A 21583-nucleotide genomic window follows, 5' to 3' on the forward strand; every position below is an offset into this window, starting at 1 on the left:
TACCATCAACCTCTCCCCATTACTCGTCACCAAGAAAGGTTTTATGCTAATAATTATTTTGAGTAATTACCAATAGAGTCCACTGCCTTTAAAACCTGTATACATGTATACATTTCTTTCATACATGTGCCTTACACATTGACCGTTCAAGCTACCATCTTTGAGGTAAAACGACGCAAATACCATTATGAGCGCGCATAAAATCAGCCAATGAGCTACGGTACCTTCTTCAGACATCATTTTCATAAGGTATATAAAAAATAAACCATAACTGGTTATAAACAAATTTGAATTGGGGTCATAACCTGATTCTGAAAAACTATCATATTAATAATTGATAAAAAGCAGTGCGGTTGAGTTCAGTACTGGTACAAAATATTGTAAAAATATTATACTCCATTGGTCAAAGACAGCAAAGAAACGTTTAAAAATATTATTTTGCAAATGCAGGGCAAGTAACTGAAAATGGAAGCACGCTACCCCAGTAAAATAGTTGTTTTTAATATCATACTTTTCAAACCAAAAGGGCTTCTAAAAGTTCACACCCAAAATGCTTCTTAAAGATATTGGGAGACTGCCGACGCGATATAGGGGGCTGGATAGCTCAGTTGGCAGGGCGCAGGTATGTTAATCTGGTCGTCGTTGGTACGAGTCTCGCTCCAGTCAATTTTTCATTGTTCAACCCAAACTATTTAACTATTTAACTATGAGTTAAAAACTTAATTTGTTATAAAGCCTTCTCAATATCACGCTAATTGTTGCAGATCCAAAGATTAATTTTCAGCGAGTTAGCCAGAGCCAGTGCTCGCCAGAGCCAACTGCCAAAGCCATTAATTTGGACCAAAGAAAAAGTTTTATTCATATTACAAGACAACACATATATACACTATAATTTATCCTCCATTCAGAGCTTCAAACAGAAAACTAAGAATTATGTGATTGCCTAGCAAAAGCATCGAGGTGGATCCAGTAAGCTGTGCCACCAATGCACTTACTATCCATTGTAAACTTTCCCGAGATCTCTGAAAAAAAATCCCCCCCGAGGTGATTTGCCTGTGGATTTATTTCATAGACTCGGGAGGGTTACTGAGTGTACAGTGCTTGAATAACATCAGTGTACAGTATAGGGTAAAGACTGTACTGAGTAACATTCAAAACCAGACAATTTACAAAAAATAATAACAATAATGTAAACTTGCGTTCTAATCTACAACAATGCACCATTATCATAGACTTCTGTACTATGAGTTAACTTAGTTTAGTTCTATAAAGAACTCAGCTACAAATATAGTCCAAATTCTCATTCATAAATAAATAGACCAAGGGCATTTCTCAAATCTCGACTTGGGCTCCGGCTCTAGGCAACCTCCGATGTTCATACCACCATCGCGTGCAAAAAGTAAACGCTGCTCCAAAGAGTATACGCCTCTCTTAATATTTATTATGCATGACGTCATAATTCTTACCCAAAATATGGCTATGGGCGCACGTCCGCCACCACTTGCAGTGGCTGCGCCTATGGCCTCGTTTTGGGTTAGTATTGTGACGTACCTCATGCATAAATATTAAGAGAGGCATATAGGCCTGAAGGTTGAGCTGCCTTTCCACTACGTCGCAGCGCGTGGAGCCTAAGCTAGAGACGGAGCCCAAGCCGAGGTTTGAGAAAGGTCACATGGTGCTGTTCCTTCAAACCTCGGTTTGAGTGCACTCATTATTAGTAGCAAAATAAAATTAAAAGCACAGACTCAACAACTTCGCCTCCACAAGTTTTACCTTTTACATTTTGTAAAGCATGGTACATACTTCCAGTGCGGTTCATACTTCCTGCGCATTTTGTACAACTCTCTGAAACCCTTTCAGTACTTTCTGCATTTATGTACAATGTGCAAGTATTCTTAACTTTGAACGATGTCTTTCAAACCTTGTTGAAACTATTGTTTTATTTCTTCTGTTTTTTTTTTTCTTTCAAACCTCTAGTTCAAAGTTACAACGAGAATAATGGCGACGACAATGGCTAAGATCACTACACATATGACGATACAGCCAAAGGTTCGTCGAGCCTTTTTCTGTGAAAGAGAAAATCAAACAGTTTGAGGCTGTGTTCGAGTTAGCTGACAATGAAGTAAGCCAGTCAACAAACTTACATCAAGTGGTGAATGCATACAAAGTTAACCCTCCTACTGTCTGACCAGTCAATATCATATACTATGGTTTTGATTAAAAAGATTAACTATGCCAATCACCAATTAAGACATTTAAATCATTGAAAATATTTTTTTTGAAAACGTCACCCCTGTTGGCCTGTTTTTCTCCATACAGATATTTTTGACAACCGACTCATGTAGCTTGATCGCATCCCATTATGGTGAGTGCACCTACACCGAACCCGAATGCAAACAGATGTGCTAAGATGTGCTACCATAACAGTTGAATTGTTTTTCATGGTTGGTCAACTCACTAATACCCCCATCACACCAAACTCTTTCTCACCACGTCCTGAAAAATGTAGCCGAACGGACTGAAACTGTACATGTTTGCAAACAGAGTGGACCTAGTAGCAATGTACACTCTGTTTCCGAACTTCATGGACCGGCCCATGGACCGGACAGACAGGTTTGATCGGAAAGGTACTCCAGAAATTTGAGCCTGCTCAAAATTCTCGAGTGAACGTCCTGTCCTGCAACTAGACGGAGTGGTAACATATTTAAGACAAGAAGGAGGTACTTCGAACGGGTTGCCATACTTGGATCTTACTATGGACAGGCTAGATGTGGTGCGTCATTTCGATGTACTATAGCACGTTCATGTCCATCCCGTTCAAAGACAGACCCAACTCATTACCAGAATTTAAGTAACTACGGTCACATATAGACATTTCAAGTTAAAACTATATTATAGCCAGACCATATTTTCTCAGGACGTGTTTGGATGTTTTTGTTTGGTGTGACCCAGGCTTAAGGAAATTTACCAAATGTGATGTGGATTCAAATACCAAGGCAAGTGACCCATGATAAAAGTTGCAGACACAGATGTCTATCGCCCCTCCCCTAGGATGACGTCAATGGAACTTTATGATGAGAATGACAGTGATGACAAGCGCAATAACAATCATAACAATGAAACAACAACATTGTTTGCTGCGTGCCTTCTTCTGTAAAATTGAAAAAAACAAAGACAAGAACGGGAGTGCACAATACAGAAATGAGGTGCAAAAAACCCCAATGATAACAGTCACCATGTCATGGGGTGTGTGCGAGGGGGAAGGGGTAGTCTTGGTTCCAAACACCATGGTGTTTGTGAGCCATACAAACAACATTGTTCAGATCTACATATTGTGCACTGCCCACACTGTACGCGTTTGTAATGCATAAAGATAGAGGGCGCTGTGACTATTGGTATTCTACCGGATCTCACCAAGGAATCCTGCCAAAAGAATTGTGCTCTTCACAAGGTGCCGTAAACCCAGACTTCTTTGGTAAGAAGCTCTATGAACTTGGGAAGAACAAGCCCTAGTTTCTTAAAAATCCTGCAGGCACAAAAACGTACTAAGCACGAAGACTCTTGCTCAGCAGAAACGGGTAACAAGCCAACATTTACATTGTTGCAACTGGACCTGGTACCCTACTCATCCTTCTTAGCAGGATTTTCTGTCTAACAGCTTTATGATACTGGGCTCCAATCTTACAACTTTTATTCCTTACCGGATTTGTGTATTGAGAGAGATGTGACATGGAGAGACCAGTCTCCTTTAGTAAAATGTGGTTGCTGGACGCCATTTTCGTTCCACATGCAGAACAACCCAATGTGTGGTCTGCGACCCTCTGTGCGCAAATGCATTTTTTTGTCTGAAACATCAACTGCGGCTACAGCTTCAGCTAAATTGGACTCGTCTGCCTATTCTTCAACACTGGCAGAAACGCTGATCTAGCCGTAGATGTAGCCGAAATTGTCGTTTCTGACATGGCATGAAAAATGGCTTCTAATTGCAAGCTGTCACAACTCTCTCAATACACAGTGCTACTCCTCACCAAGATTATGTACCACCATGAAAGTGCTCCGAAGAGGTTATTTCCCTTTTTTGTTCCCTGGTTGATAATCGTTAAAGACACTGGACACCTTTGGTAATTGTCAAAGACCAGTATTCTCACTTGGTGTGTCCCAACATATGCATAAAATGGCAAACCTGTAAACATTTAGGCTCATCGAAGATGCAAGAAAATATTGAAAGAAACACATCCTCGTTGCACAAATTTATGTGCTTTCAGATGCCTAATAAGAGGCTTCAGGTCTGAAGTCGTGTAATATTTTTAAAAGGTGTCCAGTGCCTTTAAGAAGCAGTCAGTAATTGGGCCAAGGTGTGTGGATAACAACGTCATGCAAGCTACAAGACAGATATTGGGCTTACCTGATACTTGCTGGCTGTTTGTAGCTGAGTGTTGGCTTCTTTGACGTTACTGCCAGCGTGTTCTATATTTGCTTCTATCGAGTCTGAAAAAAGAGAGGACCCAAATGAACTATCAGTAACTAGCCCCTTATCACAACAGAAGTGTAATCGATTTCACCAAACTCTTCCTAACTTAGGATGAATCTTAGGACTTGGAAAAAGTTAGGTTCTGCAACTATAGATGTTAGGACGCATTGAACCCACCCTAAGTTAGGAGGAGTTAATTCGAGATAAGATTTCGTGAAATCTGCTGCTGAAGACTCTGTTTACCTTTTTATACACTTGTCTTGCCAACCTTAGCAAGCCTGCCAGAGACAGCCATTTTTCCCCTATGAAACAGTTACTCCTGCTTGGGAGTAAGGTTATTGCATGATAACTCTGAGATTGGAAAAGTGAGCCTTCAATATCAAGGCTGGAATAACAAACAGACATGACAAATTTTTGTTTTGGGTCATTTCCAACTCTGCTCTTTGTTTACAAAACCAGGGATAAGTTTGTAATATCTCTTACCAACTATCTCGCCTTGCTCCGACACCATTGCACTAAGATCTCTAAATATTTCATTCACATCAAGCATTGATGCCTGAAAGAAAACACAAAGTCAAAGAAAGACGAAATCAGAATAGAACAAACCTTTCCCTTATTACAGGAATCTATTACCATGGTATAACAAAACAGGGCAAACCCCACCTTTGGCTTCGCATCGGTTGACATTTGCCCCCTCAGGTGCATAGAACACCAAGGACCACAGCAAATAATAGTTGCTTCTTACGTAACGCTCATATCCGCCACACATTTGAACTACGAGACCTACTCCTTGTACATAGCACCATGTAATATTTTACAAGGTGCTATGACGCAATACAGCCCTGATACTTCACGACAGCATTTGCCGTCGTTGCCCCTACCGATTGCCGCAATGCCCTTCAAAAACCCAATTTTTCACGCCAATGATTGCCGTGCCCTTTTCTCATCATTGCCGCCGTCAACAAATTATATTCAACGTTGTCAAAGTTCGAATATAAGCCAAAAAGTCCCGATGTCTGTGTAAATTTCACGCAACGAAATAGACCCCAATTTCACGCACGTAAGGCACAACAGCAGATTTCAGGCCCGTTAGTCGTTGTTCTTTGCGTGCGAAAAAAAAATACTCGAAACATCAAACGCTAGAGGGCGTTTCGGAACAAAGCGATAGCGTGAGATTAAACGCCCTCTAGTGGTAAAATTACGCGAACCAACGCTAAGCGCCTTGAGACAAAGACTCGACGTGTCTGTGCATGCTGGGATAGTGTTTTTCCCCATGCTTGGTACATGTGATGTACCATCATGTACAGCATAGTCGTCGCGCACCGCATGCATTTATTCTGTCAACATCGTGTCAAAATGGAGCAGTTACGTGGGAATTTTGGCGTCTCTACGAAAAACTACACAACGTGCATGACCAATAGTAGGATTACGTATGAACAAAAATTATTTATTGTGTATTGTAAGTAGTTGTTCTTTATTTTGTTGAATCATGGTTGAATTAGATGAATGCTTTCTTTTTTTATTTTTTACAGGCAACTCTGAGGTTTTTTTTCAAACTGCCGTCGTGCCCTTCACAACTTTTTATGATTGCCGTGATGCCCTTCCAAATTTTTGAAAATTGCCTTGGTGCCCTAAATTTTTACAAAAAGTCAAGGCAAAACTGCCCTGCCCCTTAAAAGCGGAAGTATCAGGGCTGGCAATATACAGCCAATCAAACCAGGAACACCAAGGCATGACCCCTCCTCTTTTGATAAAGTGCACCAGATGTTTTTCTGGCGTTACACAACACATGGGTCCAACAGCTTTGCATCCAATCCGAAGGACGAAACATCGTGGTTAAGTGTCTTGCTTTAAGGACACAGGTGTCACAACTGGGACTCGACCTCGCATTCTGCTGATAAGACACCAGAGTTTGAATCTGGTGCTTCTAACTGCTAGGCCATTAAGCTTTTAGGCCATGACCAGCCACATCATAGAGCAAGTTTGAGTGCGCACACTTAGTCGACTACTGACCTCAATCTGTCGTATCTGTTTCTCAGTCTCCTCTAATTGACCCATGTCGTACTCGATCTCTTGATCTTGTAGCTGTAGCTGCGATTGAATCTCTTGCCTCCTGGCGTCTTCCATCAGCGACGCCTTGTCATCATGATTCAAATCATCCTGATCAAAATCATCGCAAAGAATATAATAATAATAATAATAATAATAACAACAAAGTAATAAAGTTTTATAAAGCGCACATAGGGTGCTATAACAATGAAATGAAAAAAAAAATATAATCGCAGTGGAAACGTACTTGTAAGTTCTTTACTCAGAACTTCCTTAACACAGCTACATTCATATCTGGGCTCTCTCCATCAAACAAGTTTTCTATTATGAGGCTTGCACCACTTATTCATTAAATTGCATTTTCAGTAAAGTACCTAAAAAGAGCTGGTTTGGTTTTGAAGTTTCGAACAGTGTGCTCTGCTCGTCATGAGCATTTTCCGGAGAAGAACAAAAATCCCCACAAGATAAAAAACAAGCAGACCATACTGTTTGAAATGTTGAGGCCAACTCGGCTTTTTTTCAGAGCCAACACTTCCTCAAAAGAGAATTATTACATGGTTGCTCCTGCAAACACACGTTTATTACTATTAGATTTGATTCTTATCTGTGTGGCATTGTTCGTTTATTGCTCACCGTTCTTTGGGGTCTTGATGGAATGTGCGGACAGGACCGCATCTTGCTTGCAACTTTCTGTACAGAATAAAATAATAGAATCATTATGCTCTAATCATTTTCCGAGAAGAGGAGGAGAAGCATTTGGCTAGCAAACTCCTGTTTAAGGCGCTGTATACATTTGGTAGTTGTCAAAGAACAGTATTCACACTTGGTGTATTCCAGCAAACGCATAAAATAACAAATCTGTGAAAATTTTGATTCAATTGGGCATCAAGGTTGCAAAGGAATAATGAAAGAAAAACACCCTTGTTGCCATTATCGTGTGCTGTCAGATTCAAAGGCTTCAGGCCTGAAGTCATTTACTATTTTTCTCAAAAACTATGTCACTTCAGAGGGAGCCGTTTCTCCCAATCTTTTATACTATCAATAGCTCTCCATTGCTCGTTACCAAGTTTTTTATGCTAACAATTATTTTGAGGTTAACAATAGCGTCCAGTGCCTTTAAATGAGAATATCTAGGAATAGAAAAAAAAGATGCAACATAACTGTCTTTAATTACGAACCTTTTGAACGCTTCCATATCTCTGGACCGAGTCATGAAACTCGTTGGATAACCTGTCCACCTGTAATCTTGAAGACTGATGTAAACAAACAAACAAACAAACAGATAATAAGATTACAGGTAATGGCATGCATGAAATAATTTTGTTCAAGTGAATTTCTGTTTCACATATCGAAAGAGGAACTTTCACCTAAATTTTCATTCTTAAAAAAACAAAAAAACAAAACAAGATGACAAATGCTATCTATGTTTGTTCTATTTGTAGATTACTAAAGAGTAATAACTTTAAAAATCAGAAAAATTCTGCAAATGACACAAAAACAAACAAAAAATCATACACTTCAAGAGATAAATCAAACCTAAAATCCTGTCTAAAATTGCACGATAGAGGGCGCTGTTTATCAAACCCACTTTTTGATGCCTCACAGTCACCCACTTTGCTTGGTGTTAGTTAGCTAAGAAAGGGCAGATACATGGATATAAAAATGTATAATAATTGTTGTGCTGCCCTTTCAAAGTAGTCACAGTGGAAGAATACTACGCAGCAGGGCTCAAACTTTCCACTGGACCACCAGCAAGTCCGTCAGCAATTTGTTCTCATCTGCAAGAACCCCGACAGTCTTAGTAACCCACCTTTCCCATTGTGCGAGACATCGTTGCTAACTGTTTCATGTACGTTGTTGTGTCGCTGACAACCTTGTTGGTCGTCTGCAGGGAAGCTTGTCTGTGGGAAACAAAGTAAATAAAAGAACACAAATATTCACCTTTTTTTCATGAAACAAAACTGGTCACTTATTTCTAACTTTGAAGGGAGATTGATTATGCTTCTAAATAAAATAAATTAAAAAAATATTGTAAAATTATTTTATTATTAAAATTTTGTATTAGGGAGGTTTATTTTTATTTATTTTTTTTTTTTTGGGGGGGGGGGGGTGGGCATTCAGCAGGCCCAATTCTTCATTACTTCCTTCGTGTGAGGGCAAGGAATTATTGAATTATTTTAAGGGGTACCAAGGCAATGAACAGGGGCAACGAGTTAATGGTCAGGGGCACCAAGGGCACCAAGCAATGGCCAAGGGCACCAACATGACCAAGGCAATGACTAGGGGCACGAAGGCAATGAACAGGGGCATAGAGGCAATTTGAATTATCTGGCCTAGGTCTCGCGACACTCAACATTTTTAGCTTTAAGCCCTGAGGTCTTGTCGATTGTTCTCCCCAATTCAAACCTTGCTCCCCTTAGAGTCTCAGAGAATAAAATATGAAAGATCTGTTTGGAAGCTTACATTCTGTTGCGTAACATGACGCTGTCACTGGGAGTGCCAATCTGACGAACTGTCTTCTCCAAAGTTGCAACTACAGACAAATACAAACAAGATAGAGCATGCTTTTTTATAACAGTGTGATCTCCCGTCATTTGTTCAAGACTGGTCTTTGACAATTACCAAAGGTGTCCAGTGCCTTTAAGATGAAATTAATTCACGATAGCTGAAGATAAGAATTGATATTCCTCTTAGTAAAACAGTCTACATGTAGATTGTACGATGAAGTGAAAACATATACCAGGCAAGAAGTTCAAAAGAGAAGCAGTACGTGGAATAAAGCTGATTGGACTGGATTAGGCTTACCATTGTTGCTGATTTTGAATAGCGCTGAGCTGACTTGCTGTGATAAGTCTGAAAATTCATTGCCTTGTCCTGCAGTGGAGAAATAATCAACGGATAAGTGATGTTTTAAGCTTTGCAAAGCGTAGACATTAAGACATAAGTTAATAAGAAGTAACTGTATACATTGTACGTGAATATGTTGGGAGGAGTGCTCTGAAACTAGCTAATGTGGTTACAGCCAACACTCCTACCAAAAGACATTTAAGTATGGTTGTACCTGTAATACATTGCAGGTTTACTACACGTACATGTTACCTCTAATTTAATGGTTAATTTCACAAAGGGTGATACTTTTTTTTTTAAATCACCTTTGAACAAATCACCTAACTACAGTGATACTTTTTGCTTGATTTTGATGTGTACATTCTCCTTCAACTAATCAACCCCGAAATCTTCAGAAAAGAAATTATTGCCCGATTGTGATGGATTCGTGGGATTCAGGTTGGCTAAATTGTTTCGTCCCTACCTTTCACCTACGAACCCCTCTCTGAATTTTGCTTCGACCTAAAGCCTTGATTGGGTTTTTAGTCCCGACATGTACATGCTCCTAATTGCATGGGTTTTATCCCGATTAGAGTTTTCTTTGGGCCCAGATCATGGCTGATGCTTTGTTGATGAAAAAAGTACCACAAATGCTTTACCAAAGCAGCCCTTGAACTTCGCTCTTAGGAGCACAGCAATTTTCCTCTGGTGAGGGGCAATTCTATCAGGAGAATGTCAATTTTTATTGGAACTTAGCAAAGGGCACTACGGCAAAAGCACAGGGTACCACAGCAATTGCTGTGGGTGCCGTGGGTTAACTCGAGGCCTGCCAAAGGCAAACTGGTCACCTGATTCCTGATGTAATTTCCTACCTGATCCAAATTGTTGATCCTGGGACTGACCATCGGGTGAGGCATCCAGCGACCCATATCCAAAATCTCCCCTACCCCTCTGGGCTGCCATGGCAACTCCTCAGTCGACTCACTTCATGTAAGTTTCAGGTTATTTTTGTGGTAGGACTTTCTTGTAGTGGCTGTATTTGTTTTTTGAAAAAAAAAGGAATTAACTAATACCGTGTAGGTCCTTCTGAGTAACTGAAAGCTTCCAGTCAACTTTTTAATAAACACAGGTAACAAAGACACTTAAACCGTGTCCGAAATGGTGACTTCGGCTACAGCCATGGTTAACAAATGTAGCTGTAGACAAAGTCGCTGTTTCAGACACGCCTCTCTCCTGCTTCATTACTCGGAAAAGCCAATAATTAGGATGTAAACCAATGTTGTAGCTAGACCCATTTTGGTGGTGGGCTCTAAATCCAATTTAGTCCAGAATGCGAGCGGTTTCACAACATTATTCATGTTTAGATATATGGGGCCATCATTGCTGAAGGGCAATCTTGGGAAAATCTGTGCTGGGCAGCACCGTATATTTTGCTCAGAGAGCTGGGCTAAAGTTGATAGTTCTGGGTAGGCTCGTCCAGGACCACACACCGTGGCTACACCACTGATGTAAACGCCAAAAGAGTGTCTTGCTCAGGAACACAACTGTGGGACCGAGGATCAAACCCACATAAGGTTTATCGCGATTCAGAAATGCACTGCATTGTGGGAAGGTATATGGGGCGGTTACTATGCAGTTTGTACGACTCGCGCACGCAACGCCTATACCTTTGTGTAGGTTCAACAGCGCCCTCTCTTGATATTTTGCTATTCGCGATAAACCTAATTGTGTGGTGACTCAGCTGCTCAGCCACAACACAACTTGAATAATGCATGCACTACTCTACTAGCTACTGGTTACTGGTAACTTGACTAATCCTTCTTTAAAAACACATTGAGTGTACCTTTTCATCACTGTACAACAAGACATGATCTAATATAGACCTTATGCATTGACGTCATCCAGCCGCCATCTTTGAGTTCAAATGGTGACGAAACAATCGAAACGCACATAGATTGGCCAATGAACAACCTCCTTTTGACCTAAAGGCGAGGGCGCCGTACTGAAATGACGTCATGTGCATAAGGTCTACTACTATTACGACCCAGTTACTACACAAGGGCGCTGTACAGTCACAGTGTACTCTTTTTTTTCGAAATGTTCGGTTGTACAAAATTTCGAAAAAAGGAGTACAGCACCGAGCACCCTAGTTAGTTACTGAGTGAGTCTACTCTAATATTGGTAATAATTGCTATCGGAAAAGTTGCGTATCTCATAAAATGATCCTGCCACCACTTTTTCATTTGCTTTTGTTATCTAACTTTAATTATAAAAAAATAATAAAATAAAATATAGTTAATTAATAATTGTTTGGTTTAGTTTTAGTTTTATATTAAATATTAGGCTAAAAAATGTGATATTCCTTTTTAAATATAGGCCTAAATGGGTGAAAAAGTGGTGGCAGGACACCACCAGCAGCAGTACCACCACGCCACCACCACTCCCCACCACTCCCCACCAGCATGACCAGTATGAATTGTTGGGCCGTCCGTCCCACATGCCACACACGCAACGTATACAAAAAACATGGCATGAAGTTTACATTTTTTGACATTTAAACAAGGTTTTCGAGCTTAATTATCCCCCAAAAAGATCACACGAAATATACCTTCTGATCTTTCCTGTGTGCACAGCTTTAAATATTAACATTGAGTTTCAATTTTCTTTAAAACAGTCACTCTAGTCCTCTTTAGATGTTATTTTCTTGTCCGTACGAAGCAGAAATCTCAGATGTGACGGCGGCCATTTTGTGTTATCATGTGATTTCTTTTTTGACCTTCAAAGTACAAAGTTGAAAGGTCAGGGCTAAAGTTCGTAGCTAAGGACTTTTTTCTAACGCCGTAGGTAAGATTCATTCGCTTCTTTTTCCCAGATTTTTATTAAAAACTTAATTCCAAAGTCTGCAATATCTTCTAAAATGAGCTAATATCTAATTTCGTTCTGTTTTAATATAAAAATAAACATTTTAGTGAGAAAAGTAAGGAATTATATTTTTTTTAAGCGATCTATTTTCTTATGTTGCTAATGGATACTTCTTACTTGGATGTGATACGACGTTTTCCAAAACACACACGAGAAGTGCAGCAGGCTGCAGTTAACTCGTTACACAAATTTGATAAAATAAATACGTTTTACAAGATTAGGAAATTGAAAAATAATCATAATGACCTTTAATCCTGTTATTCCAGATTTTGTGGAGCGTAAAGGCTCGCTGTTTTTACGCTCAGATCACATGGATTACAGTCGTCCAACTCTTAACTCAAATTGGTAAGGAAGATTTGTGTACACTACATGATTATTTAATATTTGGGTAACTTGATTTCCTTTTATTAAATTGTATTTCTTAAAATGTTAAACAACATTAATTGTGACTGAAAGTGGTAATAATATAATATTATGACAATAATTGTTCGGTAAGGTAACACTACATGAACTTCCATGTCCTCCTTTTCCTTGTTTGTTTTTGTTGACTTTTTGGTTGTGATTTTTTTAACAATTTCTAAGTATACATTATTAGTACATACACTCACAGTCTTCATCATACATCATACTCTATTTACAATGTACTAAGAATCCTTAAAAATAAAATGAAGAAGTAGCCTACCCCGAGCCTAGCCTTGCTCAAGGCAGTCGAATTATTCACCCCGAAAATAGGCCGCCGCTGTATAAAGACCCACCCGTATACACTGTGCGTATGTGTGTAACCACACCGCACGACACGATGCCCCCTACACTATCCGCATGCGTCGGCCATCAGCGGCCTCTGCATCGTACGAGTGGTACGAGTGCCAATGACTTGTACACAGTAGTCGTACGGTGTGCGTTGAGCAGTGACGGAGTATACGGTTGGGTGGTGCGGTGTGAATTGGAGAAAGCTGCTTACCCTGGTCATGCTGGTAGGATTGTCAGTGATCAGTCTCCGTACTGCCAATGATGTCCTGGGTTCAATTGGTAGCAAAAGAAAAGGTTTGATGAAGAAATCATTTCAAAATTCACCTTTTAATAGAATACATATGTATGTTCACTCAAAGTCAAACGTTTGTACGTTCGTTGCGACCTTTATTTTCAGCTGGGCTGGTTCACAAATCTTGAAATAAATGTGCCTGAGCACACATTGCTTCAAAGGCAGTGGACACTATTGGTAATTGTCAAAGACTAGCCTTCACAGTTGGTGTATCTCAACATATGCATAAAATAACAAACCTGTGAAAATTTGAGCTCAATCGGTCATCAAAGTTGCGAGATAATAATGAAAGAAGAAAACACCCTTGCCACACGAAGTTGAGTGCGTTTAGATGGTTGATTTTGAGACCTCAAGTTCTAAACTTGAGGTCTCGAAACCAAATTCGGGGAAAATTACTTCTTTCTCCAAAACTATGGCACTTCAGAGGGAGCTGTTTCTCACAATGTTTTATACCACCAACCTCTCCCCATTACTTGTCACCAAGAAAGGTTTTATGCTAATAATTGTTTTGAGTAATTACCAATAGTGTCCACTGCCTTTAAACAATGTGAACCATTGGAAAATGTATGTACCGCAATGAAATAACTTTCTGTCTTTATTGTGTTTGACTGACTCTCACAGGCACCAAGCTCGGGAAGCTGAACCTAAAGACTATGACATCGGCAGTGAGACAAAGAAGAAAAATCTTCACCAAACGACATACAAGAGAATCGGAAATATTACAGATGGAGTAAGATCTTTTTCTTGTTTTTTTTTTTGAATCTTTTCGAAAAGGGAGTGTGTATCTTCCTGGTGTTGCAGGAGATTCTGTTTCTCAGGAAATTCTGTCTCTCAGGAGATTCTGTCTCCCCATTTATGGTGAACTGTGTACAAACTTCATCTGATAGCGCCCTCTTTGAAACAAACTCTTTAAGCTCATGTTAATTTCTTGTATGGGGGACAGAATCTCAAGCGGACAGATTTACCTTGGACACCAGGGGTCGATTTCACAAAGAGTTAAGACTAATCCTAGGAGATATTAAAAACGTATGGCTAGTCTTAAGTTAGGACGAGTAACTCGTCCTAACTCGAGATAAGACTAGTCTTAACTCTTTGTGAAACCCACCCCAGTGCCGCTTTTTTTTTTAGTACAGCCTTAATGATACATGTATAAAGCCAGAATTGCACTGAGAACATACATAGTGACTTTTTGGGGGACTTAGAAATGTTACCATGACATTGTTTTCATGAGGTTACAATCATGGATACAATTTAAAAAATAAAATCTTGAGAGCCGGACGGAAAAGAGAAGTACTACCCATTATTTTATGGTGGAGTCAAATTGTCATATAGGCTAATGTTCTAAAGAAAATGATTAATTCAAAAACAGGTCAATTAATTTGGGGATAAAATCTAAAACACTGAAGAGTTTGAAACTCCTAACTTTTAAAGGCAGTGGACACTATTGGTAATTGTCAATGACTAGCCTTCACAGTTGGGGTATCTCAACATATGCATAAAATAACAAACCTGTGAAAATTTGAGCTCAATCGGTCTTCGAACTTGCGAGATAATAATGAAAGAAAAAACCACCCATGTCACACGAAAGTGTGCGTTTAGATGGTTGATTTTGAGACCTCAAGTTCTCAATCTGAGTTCTCGAAATCAAATTCAGGGAAAATTACTTCTTTCTCGAAAACTACGTCACTTCAGAGGGAGCCGTTTCTCACAATGTTTTATACCATCAACCTCTCCCCATTACTCGTCAGCAAGAAAGGTTTTATGCTAAAAATTGTTTTGAGTAATTATCAATAGTGTCCACTGCCTTTTAAAGTCTTAGAAATGTGTTGACAAGACCTGAAAGGAAATGAGAAAAACAATATGGTTTAAAACATTTTAAAAAGTGTTGTTACTTGAACAACCAACTAATAAGATAAGATAAAACTTAAAATTGTGTATGGTATGGTAGGCTCAATGAGATAAGATTCCGTCATTGCCTCTTTGGTGTGTTGATTATCATACTTTTATCTAGATTCATATGAAGAAAATTCAATACAAATTATTAAAAGAGCTAATAAGTGACAAAAGGAAACACTGGTTTTCAGAGGCAAGGTTTTAGCCAGGATTTTGCAAAGATTGTTGCTCAGAATTAAATTAAGGTGTCCAAATCATACACTTACATGTACTATTGGCTAAACAGTAAACACTACATCAAAGGAGTTGGCAATTATTTCTAATTTTGAAAACTTCGAGCATGATGCAATTTATCTCTTAGGGTTTGTTTATAAAATGTTTCATTTTAGCCCAATAGGCCTATTCAGTTATGATTTCCATAAGGATTCGAGACAACAACAAAAATTGCTTGAATTTAAACTTTTAAATTGCTGAAAATTTGAGGCCACAAATTTCAAAAACATGTCAGAAATACTTCCCTCAGGCAAGGATTCACTCAAAAGAAAAGCTTAAATTTAAGCTTTTAAAACGCCATCAAATCTTGAAGGCTCGTTTAAAAAGACTCTTGCCAGAAATACTTCAGGCGTTTGTTTTCCCTTCTCCAACAACCCTTCAGCTCAAACCAAGATATTGTCAAGAAACAGTTTATCTAAATTGGCATGCGGAATAATCTTCCCGACAGATTTATGACCAAGATCTGCACAGTATAAAAAAACCAAGAGTAGATTGCAACTATCTCCAGTCAAATTAGAAAGAAGGCCAGCCATAAAAAAAAAAAAAAAAAAAACTGACAATATGTTTAATAACAACGAGTAATAAACTGTCGAGAAGGAACGGCTAAATTTGACTCACCCCGTACTTAACAAGTCAGGATAGATGATGAAAAACAAGCTACGAAATCAGCACAAAAGTGCGTCAAATTGGCATTCCATTACGAAAACACCGGATTCATTCTGACAATTTCAAGGTTCACAAGGCATTAATATGAAACGACAGCACTATATCACCCCCCCCCCCCCCCAGTTTATTCATCTTTGATTATTTTGGATCGGACGCTATCGGACGAGTAACACAAACTGGGTATCAATTTGCCCTCAATTAGTCTCAGATTGATAGCAACTATTGTAATTACACAAAACCTAAGCTCTAATATCACTGCTGACTTTGGGTAAATCAAAGTTAGCTTAGACAGTGCAAGGGATGGGCTCATCAGCTCCCCAGCTTTTAATTACTTTGTGACCAATTTCTTTGTCTATAGTGTAGTTTCCCGTTTCCCACTGCAATCAGGACATACTGATTCTAATTACCAAAATAGGGACCGAACTAAAAACATCTTCTTTACCCCTTCCAGCTTACCCCTGTACAGGCCTGGGCTGTCATAAAGCCTGTTACCACAAAACTTGCTAAGCATAGAAAAGTATTGCTTAACAGAACAGGTTACCTGCTAAAATTACATTAAGTTTTTATTGTTGTGACTGGTGCCCTCTCAATTTTTGCTAAGCAAAGCAATCAGGCTAAATACTTTTAATTTCATGGAAGCAGTAGAATCAATTGCCTCCATGCCCCTGGTCATTGCTTTGGTGCCCTTTGAAATGTTCCAATTTTAGGTCTGATACTTCACAGAGGCAATTAGAGGCAGTTGTCTCAGTTGCCCCTGGTCATTGCCTTGGTGCCTCTTGAAATGTTCCAATAGAAATTTACAGTTTCCTCATCATTGATAGGTGCCCTTTACCAAGGAGAAAACGCCTTGGTGCCCTTGCCCTTTAAAAAATGAAGCATAGGCCTGAAAATGTGCACACTCAATTGTTGGTTAAATGGGTTCCAATCTTTGGAAGCCAATAATTACTTTGTAGTGCAGACAAGAACAACTCATTGCCATGGAAATCTTGTATTTCAAATCAGTTAGGCGTCAAAGTCCTTTGGGTTTAGTCATCTTACTCTATCCGTGTATTTTTCAAGCCTATCCCCACATTACCTGTACTCTCTCATATCAGTTGATAGATACCATGAGCCAGTACCAATAATCTTGGACTAACAATTTTGATTTCTGCCCAACGTACTCCTAAATACTCTTCATTGATAAACCAAAAACCGCAACAATAATGTTCCATGGATTCTTGAAACATGCCAAAGGCGGCTTGAAACCCGAATCTGCACTTCCAATTTGGGCTTGTCGGCAGTCGTTAGCCAGGCACCCCAGAGTTTATCTTCTTCAGATTGCTTGTCGCAAATTGTCTGAGTACAGCATTTAGAAAAAGCGTTTAGAATTGGGTCAGGGGTTTTTTCGTCGGGGGGATATTGTATCCCCCCAAAACACTTTATTCTTCATTAATCAAGCTCTGACATTTGTACATTTGTGATCTCCCTACGAGTCTGATCAGAAATAACCCGAGATTGAGGATAAGCAAGGGGAGATGGTACTTGTCACAGTAAATGTTGTTTTTAATACGTTGAACACAACCGAAGCATGTAAACATATCTAGCCCATTTAATGTAACCAGATATCCACTGCGCTAAACACAGGGGAACATTAAACAACCAACTGACAGGAACAAAGTTTGAGAAGTTAAACCTGTTCCTGTTTTGTTAGAATTATTTTGTAGTTCTTCCTTCTGAAGAAGTGCACAAGTCCGACTTCTTGACTGCACTTTTCAACAAAGAAATCTGTGGTATTATCAAGATGATTGAAACCCACTTGATTAAAATGCTCGTGTCTGTCTTTCATCTCCGAGCTCAAAAGCAGCGGGGTTAAGCAAATCTCTGTGGTTTTTGTATTAGCATTAAAATAAACAATGAAGAATATTTAAAGCGTGCATGGAATGGATGTTGATTCACAATTTGTTTACTTAGTTATTACTTATTGCTATAAACTTAGTTGTCAAAACTTTTGGCGAGAAAAGCTGCTGGCAAGCTGGTAGTTTGTTAATCCTACGCTTCTTGGAGAGGAATTTGGGAAGTAGAAAGTGCTTAGTAAGCAGAAAATCTCTGCTTACAGAGAGTAAAGACTTGCTTAAGACGTGGGCCCAATTTCATAAAGCTGTTTTAAAAGCATTTAATTCTGCTAAGCAAATTTCTTGGCTAAGCCAGTAATGACCGGGGTACCAATTGCAGCAGTTAGTATTCTGTAGCGTATTCTGGTTGTCTTCGATAAGCAAAAGTTTGTTTGCGCTTAGCAAGTTTTTGTGCTTACAGGCTTTATGCTGGGCCCACTTTCATAAAGCCTGTAAGCACAGGGTTCTGGGTCCTGGGTTCTATATTTTTGGTGGAAGTAATAGGCCTATAGTATCATTAATTTTGTTTTGTTTTCCTTTCCTGCAGTCCTTTCCGTTGACCACAACACAGTACTCGATGCAACAGATCCACCTCAAGAAAGACTTTGACGAGAAAGAAACGAGAAAATCAATGGTCAACATCGACACGTATCCAAACGTAGATATAGACAGGTAAGATATCAAAAATAATAAAATATTATTAGTAGGTTCTCTTTATCACTTGTCACACCTCTAAGGGGCATATCAAAGGGCTCGGTAATTTTTTGTTCCTGCAAGGTATGTGGAGCTATGTTTTGAAGTATATATGACACCTATTTCTTTAAAGCACCATGGAATGGTTTATAAGATGCTGTGGCGCACTTAACTGCCAATCAAACCAGAAACACCGGGTTGAACCCCTTCTCTTTTTGATAAGTGCACTGGGTTCTTTTATGTGCTGTACACAACACCCGGGACCAATGGCTTTACGTCCCATCGGAAAGACGAAGCATCATATAAGTGTCTTGCCTGGGACTCGAACCCACACTCTGCTGATCAGAAACACCACAGCTTGTGTCTGGTGCTCTTAACTGCGAGGCCACTCTTTTGCCCTTTGCAAAATGGAAATGGCCTTCACATGGTGGCCTTCCACCTTTCAAAGATGAAATTCCAAGCCTGTAGATAGACTGGCCTTCTGTAGTGGAGCACCCGAGACTGCGGTCAGAGTAAACAATTTGGAATAAAGGTGATAAACAAATAATGATTGAGTTTTGGTGTCAATGTTTTCCTTTCTTCAGAGACACGGGTCACCCGAAGAGTGGTTACAGAGCTGTGTTAGCCAGGCATCATCCCGAGCACGATAAGAGACATCTAGAGACCACAAACAGAGCCGATTATAAACCACCCTTCCCTTATACACCTGTTCCTGTAAGTATCTAATTGATTAAGGACAGTATTAATTAATATACAACAGTCACCTAACAATGGCTAGAGCAATCTAGTGGAAACGATGGAACAATCTCCCAACTGCCATTAGGGAATCTAAGACTCTATCTGCTTTTCGTAAAGTCCTTAAGACTCACCTTTTTTCCAAGTTAAGTTCTTTCTAGTGCGCTATGAACTTGATGGAATAGCGCCTTATCAATTTCAATTGTTTTTGTTATGTTATGTTAGTTAAGAACGCACTTCCCAGTAGTGAAGTTAACAGCAAGAAGTCCCCTCGATCCACTAAGCAAAAGTAGTAGTCCCTGTAGATTTTCTACCTTCCGCCCAGGTAGTAGTTAATAAGCAGGACAATCTTGCTTAGCAGAAATAGGTTACCAGCCCACATTCAATAAAGGTTACCTTGCTGCAACTGGTGCCCACTCATATTCGCTAAGCAGTATGTTCTGCTTTAAAAACAGCTTTGTGAAATTGGACCCTATTCAATGCAAACAAGACTTTTTTTGACGATTCAACCACACGCCTTCCTCTACATTTATCAAACCATTTTTAGAAGGTGATATTTACCAAATCTGTAATTTTTTACCCAGGAGCAACCCCCAGATTTTGCCGATAACTCCAACGTCTTCAGACACTGTCATAGTCAGTTTACCGACGGGGCAGACTATCGGCGGTTTGGACGCAACACTTGGCAGGACGAAGGGGGGCAATACGCCAACTCCCAACTGAAAAGAGATCACTTCAAACCTACCAACACAATACCCCAAGTACTGGAGTAAAAAATAAATTACAATCTGAGTGGATCCTGTTTTTAAGAAATTTCTTGCAATAAGTTATGAAGGTCAATGGTACAAACGGAGATAATTAACATTCTAAAGGCCCTGGGACGGACACAATTGGTAATTACTCAAAATAATTGTTAGCATAAAAACTTACTTTGGTAATGAGCAATGGAGAGATGTTGATAGTATACAACATTGTGAGAAACGGCTACCTCTGAAGTACATGGAACGTAGGGTTTGAGAAATAGGTAATTTCTCACTCAAATAAGAAAGACTTCAGGTTAGACATCTGAAAGCACATTGTTTGTACAACACGGTTGTTTTTTCTTTCGTTATTCTCCTGCAACTTTGATGACCAATTGAGCCAAAATGTTCACAGATTTGTTGTTTATGCATATGTTGGGATACACCTCTCTGAGAAATGTGAGAAACGGCTCCCTCTGAAGTAATGTAGGGTTTGAGAAAGAGGTAATTGCTCACTCAAATGTTGGGAAACACCAAGTGAGAATACTGGTCTTTGACAAGTACCAAAGGTGTCCAGTGCCCAGTGCCTTTAAGGGTTGGGTGGGGGAGGGGGGGGGGTGAACCAGGGGTTGTTGAAGAGTTGGGACCTAAACATTTGTCAAACTGTTTTTCACATCAGTTTTATATAAAAACTTATCACCTTGTTTTTTTTTTTTGGGGGGGGAGGGATCTTACTTAATATCTGTAAATGTCGGGCTGTTTAACTAAGGCTAACTTTTTTTGTATACGAAGAGCGGGAAAAAATAAGTTTTAACTTTCATGAATAGAAGTGAATTAATGGTTCAAGAATAAACATTTAAAATATTTATTGTCATGATAACAAACATGAGTTTGTCTTCCCTCTGTCAAGGAGATAACATACAAGTAAGGGCATAACAACAATAGACAGCAATGATGTTTTTTTTTCTTTTACAAATTAACGGAAATATACAACTATGAAAGAGCTATCGGGTTATTCATGTTTAATGAGAAAGTATTTTTGTGTAAAAGGGAACCTTTATTTTAGTGATGCATTTTTATTTAGTTTTAATCATTATGACAAGAAGAAGCAATTTTTAAGAACTTTCATTTCACTTCCTAGGCAGAAAAATAATATTTGTAAATAATAAATGGAATCACTGTAATTCATGTGATTTTTATTGACATTGTCTGAGAATCAATCGTGAAAATAAATTCAGTTTAAATTATACGCTGCTGTATGGTTATTTTGTTCATATCGCATCGCATCCGTGGCACAAAAACACAGTTTATTTATTGCTTTTAAAAAAATAGTTAGCATTTGTGCTTGTAAAACCAGCAAAGCACCCCCCCCCCAAAAAAAAAAAAAAAAAAAAAAAAAATT

At 39.1% G+C, this 21583-nt stretch overlaps 2 protein-coding genes across 4 annotated transcripts; one reads left to right on the forward strand and one right to left on the reverse strand.

The window, feature by feature from the left end:
* Window positions 1–1911: 1911 nt before the first annotated feature.
* LOC117304484 (syntaxin-7-like) lies at window positions 1912–13284 on the reverse strand. 3 transcript variants are annotated; one of them, XM_033788976.1, is made up of 11 exons: window positions 11955–12083; window positions 10219–10379; window positions 9326–9394; window positions 8984–9053; window positions 8331–8421; window positions 7699–7773; window positions 7154–7210; window positions 6485–6631; window positions 4955–5027; window positions 4406–4488; window positions 1912–2066 (listed from the first exon to the last, which is right to left on the reverse strand). In XM_033788976.1, the coding sequence occupies exons 2-11, from the start codon at window positions 10307–10309 to the stop codon at window positions 1974–1976; spliced, it is 849 nt and encodes a 282-aa protein (XP_033644867.1). In that variant the 5' UTR covers window positions 10310–10379; window positions 11955–12083; the 3' UTR covers window positions 1912–1973. The 3 variants fall into 3 exon arrangements, with proteins under 3 accessions (XP_033644867.1, XP_033644868.1, XP_033644866.1); XM_033788977.1 differs by lacking the exon at window positions 11955–12083 and adding an exon at window positions 13230–13284 and having other exon boundaries at window positions 1977–3151; XM_033788975.1 differs by having other exon boundaries at window positions 1977–3151.
* On the forward strand, window positions 12436–20396 carry LOC117304485 (protein C9orf135-like). The gene is made up of 5 exons (XM_033788978.1): window positions 12436–12613; window positions 13932–14040; window positions 18561–18685; window positions 19291–19420; window positions 20026–20396. Exons 1-5 carry the CDS (start codon window positions 12510–12512, stop codon window positions 20212–20214), a joined length of 657 nt encoding a protein of 218 aa, XP_033644869.1. The 5' UTR covers window positions 12436–12509; the 3' UTR covers window positions 20215–20396.
* Window positions 20397–21583: the final 1187 nt, after the last annotated feature.

The sequence above is a fragment of the Asterias rubens genome, chromosome 21 (genome assembly GCF_902459465.1).
Source record: "Asterias rubens chromosome 21, eAstRub1.3, whole genome shotgun sequence".
NCBI lineage: Eukaryota > Metazoa > Echinodermata > Asteroidea > Forcipulatida > Asteriidae > Asterias > Asterias rubens.